Raw genomic sequence first — 6128 nt, forward strand, 5'->3', positions numbered from 1 at the left:
GTCAAGTGGCGCTCCGGCTAGATTCCATGCTTTCCCCACCAGGCTAGAGGCAGTTGCCTCCAATGCGGCGATCACAGGACCTATTTCTGTCTGTCGTAGGGATGCCTCAGTATTATTTGATCTAGGGTCTATTTACTCATATATTTCTTCTCTATTTGCTCTATATCTGGATATGTCTTGCGAGTCCTTGAGTGTTCCTGTTTATGTGTCCACGCTAGCGAGTGAATCTATTGTTGTGGATCGAGTCTACCAATCCTGTGTGGTGAGTTTTTGTGGTTATGAGACAAGAGTAGATTTTCTATTGCTCGATATGGTTGATTTCAAGGTTATCATGGGCATGGACTAGGTTTCACCGTACCATGCTATTCTTGATTGCTATGCCTAGACTGTTACCTTGACGATGCATGAGTTGCCCATATTAGATTGAAGGGTTCATCTATTGGTACTTCCAGTCGGGTCATTTCTTTCTTGAAGGCTTGACATATGGTTGAGAAGGGTTGTTTGGCCTATTTGGCCATTGTTCGGGATGCTACCGCAGAGACTCCCGCATAAGATTTAGTGCCGGTTGTATGAGAGTTTTCTGATGTGATTCCTGCTGATCTACCAGGCATGCCACCGGATTTGGATATTGATTTTAGTATTGATTTGATGCCAGGCACCCAGCCTATTTCTACTTCGCCTTATTATATGGCTTCCACAGAGCTGAAAGAGTTAAAGGAGCAGCTTCAGGAGTTGCTTGAGAATGGGTTCATTAGACCTATTGTGTTGCCTTGGGGTGCACTGATGTTGTTTGTGAAGAAGAAGGATTGGAGTGTGCAGATGTGCATTGATTACTGCTAGTTGAACAAAGTCACCATCAAGAATAAGTACACATTGCCGCGCATTGATAATTTGTTTTACCAGTTGCAGGGTGCTAGGGTGTTCTCTAAGATCGACTAGAGATATGGGTATCATCAGCTAAAAATTCGTGCTTCGGATATTCCGAAGATGACTTTTCAGACTAGATAGGGCCACTATGAGTTTTTAGTGATGTCTCTCAGCTTGACCAACCCCCCCGACGGCGTTTATTTATTTGATGATCCGAGTGTTCAAGACGTATCTTGACTTATTTTTCATTATCTTCATTGATGACATATTGATCTACTCGTGTAGTTTGGGGGAGCACGAGCAGCATTTAAGGTTTGTGCTTTAGACCTTGCGGGAACAGAAGCTTTATGCTGTGTTCTCCAAGTGCGAGTTCTGGTTGGATTCCGTGGCTTTCCTGGGCATGTTGTATAAGGTGAAGGTATTAAGGTTGATCCCAGGAAGATCGAGGCAGTCCAGAATTGGCCTCGTCCTACCACAGCGACCGAGATCAGGAGTTTCTAGGGGTTAGTAGGTTATTATTGTCAGTTCGTGGAAGGCTTCTCATCTATTGCAACACCCTTCACTAGATTGACCTAGAAGGGTGCTCCGTTCAGATTGTCCAATGATTGCAAGGAGAGCTTTCAGAAGCTCAAGACCGCTTTGACTACAACACGGGTGTTAGTGTTGCCCTCCGGTTCAGGGACGTGTACCGTATATTACAATGCTTCGTGCATTGGCTTGGGTTGTGTATTGATGCAGGAGGGGCGTGTTATCGCATATGCTTCACGTCAGCTGAAGCCCCATGAGATGAATTACCCTGTACATGATTTGGAGTTGGCCGCGAAAGTTCATGCTCTCAAAATGTGGATGCACTATCTCTATGGAGTGTCCTGTGAGGTTTACACCGATCACCGCGATAGTTCAAGTAGAGGGACCTTAATTTGAGGCAGCGTATGTGGCTTGAGTTACTGAAGGACTATGATATTACCATCCTTTACCACCTGGGCGAGGTGATGTGATTGCATATGCCTTGAGCAAAAAGGCCGAGAGTATGGGTAGTTTGACATCCATTTCAGCAGGGGAGAGGCCATTGGCTTTGGACATCCAGTCCTTAGCTAACAGACTTGTGAGATTAGATATTATAGAGCCCAGTCGAGTTCTTGCATGTGTTATGGCTCAGTCTTCATTACTTGAGCGGATCAAGGCTCGTCAGTACGATGATCCACACTTGATGGTTCTTAGAGAGACAGTACTACAGGGTGGTGCCAAGGAGGTTACCATCGGTGAGGATGGTGTTCTGCGACTCCAGGGTCGCCTACGTGTTCCTACGTCTTCCTACGACTCCAGGTTCACCTCGGTATTCCATTCATCAAGGTGCTATAAAGATGTATCGCGACCTGAGGAAGCATTACTAGTTGCGGGGGATGAAGAAGGACATAGTTGAATATGTAGTGAGGTGTCTAAATTGCCAGCAGGTTAAGTATGAGCACCAGAGGCAACTACTCCAGCAGATGGTTATACCTTAGTGGAAGTGGGAGCGCATCACTATGGACTTCCTTATTGGGTTGCGGCGGACATTTGAGGAATTTTGATGCCGTTTGGATCATTGTCGATAGGCTGACCAAGTCGGCACATTTTATTCCGGTTGTGAATACTTACTGATCAGAGAGGTTGGCCCAGATTTACATTCAAGAGATCGTCCGGTTGTATTGCGTGTCTGTTTTAATCATATCATATAGAGGCCCTCAGTTCAATTTCATTTCTGGAGAGCACTACAGAGCGAGTTGTGTTCCCGAGTAGAGCTCAGCACAGCCTTTCCTATGCAGACCGATGGGCAGTCAGAGCGGACAGTTCAAATTCTAGAGAATGTGCTTAGAGCATGTGTTATGGACTTCGGAGGCCAATGGGACAGATTCTTGCCCTTGGCCGAGTTTACTTACAACAACAATTATCAATCTAGCATCTAGTTGGCTCCATTTCAGGCTTTATATGGTCAGCGATGTCATTCGCCCACGAATGGTTTGAGCCCGGAGAGGCTAAGTTATATGGCACTGATTTAGTGAAGGATGCCTAGGACAAGGTAAAGTTGATTCAAGAGTGGCTTCGCACAGCACAATCCAGATAGAAGAGTTACGCGGATCTGATATGTATTCGTAAAAGTTGAATACTTATTGTGATGTTATAAAAGAGAATACAAAATCAATTCAAGATAAAACTTACTTTTTGACGTTTAAAGAAATAAAAGTGAGCCATCACATTCTTAGTACTTCATGGAAGAAGTAATGAAGAATGTTCAAATATATAAACATAAATAAGAAGTAGCATATGTAAGTTGGAACAGAAAGAGCAATATATTATGTAATTAAGCATGGTTTACATACGTACCCTAGCTCCTTGAGGGCAAGAACCTCCACTCTTTCGACAAGACCAATAACCATGTCCGTTGGCGTTAATAGCTCCTGATCCATACACTGAAAGCCCACTTACCTTATAAAACATAATCCAGAACTCAGAATTCCCAATTGCGTTATAATTGGCCGGAGCACTGAGAGTACCATCAATTCGAAACTTAATTCTTCTCCGACAATGACCATTGAAACTCCACGTCCTCACCAAATATGTTCCTCGTTGAATGTCAACGTTCGCGGGACTAGCAGACTTGCAGGCAGCAGACCAAGCGCGAAGAAACGCTCTGGTTGAGTCTGTCCTGCCATCTCCCCTAGCCACAAATTTAACTACATTATAGGATAAACAAGAAGGTATTAATAAACAAAAGAAAGTTAACCAAGAAACATTAGTACATTTCATGGTTTTGAAGTTGGCCATGTTGAGTGGTTTTGTTTAAATGATAGGTCGTTATGATGATAATAAAGATTCTGCATGTGTCTATTTATAGTAATTAATGGTGTTCCTATGACAATTTATATGTCCACATGACAATAGATAATTTAGTTTTTGCGTAATTCGATTGCAGATTTTCAAAGTGACTTAAATGCTAAACAAACGTCACGTAATACGGACTTGTACGATGAATGAATTCTTGGGAAGTACATGTTTAATAACAATTTATAAGATCCATGAAGAACGCAAGAAATGCAGCAGTTGAGTACAACATCAACACGTGAGTTACCAGCTTTACAGATTTAATTCTATAGCCACTGTTAGCTAGCTAGCTAGATCTGTTAATAACAAGAATATATAAAGTTATGAATGAATACATAGATGGTTTAGAAGCTTTAAGTTAAAGGATGGGAATATTGTTTTGATCCCAAATCTAGTTTGACTTTGGAAACTTGACTCTAAATAATACTTTGCCTATTATGTAATTCCTCAATGATTTAAGGAAAGATGCAAAGTGTAATCTAAACGTCATGGCCCACGTCATCTACATGTTATGATATGCACGGTAACCATTTGATAAGTTGGTTTGCACTTTATCTATATCAAGGTTTGCTTCTTGCATCTTATTATGTTGTAATACCAAGTTTGTCAAGATTCAAATCTGACATTTTAGTCGCGACAAAGCACCCAACCAAGTTACTACCCGTTTCCTTGCTATATAAATATGTTAACCAAGACCTCCTATTTCAATGTCTCGTAAAATTTGCTAATCTTGCAATTCTTGCACTTCCCAAGTGAGAGATACACCCGACCGATCGTTTTGAGATTTAGCATTTCGTGCAGTGGTTTGAGGTCTTGAGTGAGTTCATATTGTGTATTATGACTTGCGTGTATGGTCGATTTGATTTTAAGATCACTACTAGAAATTCGCTAAAAACCGACCAAAAATACCGACCAACGTTGGTCGGTTATGGCAAATTACCGACCAAAACGCGACCATTATAGTGTGGACGGTGTTTTGATGGTCGGAATGGCTTACCGACCAAAGTTGGTCGGAAATTACCGACCAACTTTGGTCGGTATATTAAAACGACCATCTGACAAGTTTAATTACTTACCGACCAACTTTGGTCGGAAATATATTTTATTAATTTAATTTTACCGACCAAAGTTGGTCGGTTTAACTAAATTATATTTTTTTTATTAATTATTAAAATTAAAAAAAACCGACCAACTTTGGTCGGTAATTGAAAATATATATTTTTTAAAACTAATTAAAATTAAACATTACCGACCAACTATGGTCGGTAATCTCAACAATGCAAGCAAAATACCGACCAAAGTTGGACGGTAGTGTTGAATTCTGGGAATTCAATGTTCATTAACCGACCAACTTTGGTCGGTATTTTGGAATAATTTATTTTTTTAATTAAAAACCGATCAACGTTGGTCGGTTTTTCTGGGATTAATTTTGACATAAAATACCTGTTTTGGCAGCTAAACCACCTGCCAGCATACCAATACAACAACACAACAATAACAACAACAACAACAACAACAACACAACAACAACAACACAACAACAACAACAACAACACAACAACAACAACCAAAACATTCAATAAATACTTTAAAACTAACAAATTAAAGTTTAATTGTACATAAAAATCCAAAACCAAGTTAAAACTAATTACAACTAGTTCAAAACTGGTTTTATTTATCTAGTTCAAAGTATATAAAAGTCAAGGGGTGTTTTGTACAACATCATCATCACCGTCTGATGAACTTTCATCTACAAGACGATATAGAGAACGGTCTTGTGGAGGACGGGAAGTACGATCACGGGGAGGACGGGAGGAACAATCACGAGCAGGGCGGGAGGAACGATCACGTGGAGGTCGACCCTCTGGAGATGACTCATGAGATCGGGGCAACGGAAAAACTCCACTAGATAGGAGAGTTCTGATCTGAGCTTGCATGCCAAGGAATTGAGCATCTCTAAGCCTTTCTCTTTCCTTGGCCGCTTCTAGCTCTGATGCGAGCTTTGTCACTGTCTCCCGCATAGCGGAGAGGCTCTCCCTATTAAGTTGCTCGCCTTGCGAGGAAGTCCCTATTCCTCGCATTCCACACTTATAGCGATGGAAGTTTTTAGTAGGAAGCCTGTATACCTTCCCCCATTTTGGACCGCCAACAGACTCCAACCATATTCTTTCAGCATCCTCGTCCGAAGGTTGGGTTGGCTCACCCGATTCACCAGCTGGATGACTACGGATGAATTCCTCCACATTACTTTGGTAGCGACCCTATATTATTTTAAAATAAAACAGTATTTCAAGTTGTTTATAAAAGTAAATTATAATACTTAAATAAAATTGAAAGCTTACATATACAGTCGAGGCCCGGTCCTCGACCCACCTATCTTGATCCCCCTCTTTCTTATT

The 6128-nt window shown here is 41.3% G+C and overlaps 1 protein-coding gene across 1 annotated transcript; it reads right to left on the reverse strand.

The window, feature by feature from the left end:
• Positions 1-3219: 3219 nt before the first annotated feature.
• Positions 3220-4355, reverse strand: LOC138893941 (polygalacturonase-like). The gene is made up of 2 exons (XM_070178612.1): positions 4328-4355; positions 3220-3581 (listed from the first exon to the last, which is right to left on the reverse strand). Exons 1-2 carry the CDS (start codon positions 4353-4355, stop codon positions 3220-3222), a joined length of 390 nt encoding a protein of 129 aa, XP_070034713.1.
• Between the last annotated feature and the right edge of the window lie 1773 nt (positions 4356-6128).

Source organism: Nicotiana tomentosiformis, chromosome 6 (genome assembly GCF_000390325.3).
Source record: "Nicotiana tomentosiformis chromosome 6, ASM39032v3, whole genome shotgun sequence".
Lineage (NCBI taxonomy): Eukaryota > Viridiplantae > Streptophyta > Magnoliopsida > Solanales > Solanaceae > Nicotiana > Nicotiana tomentosiformis.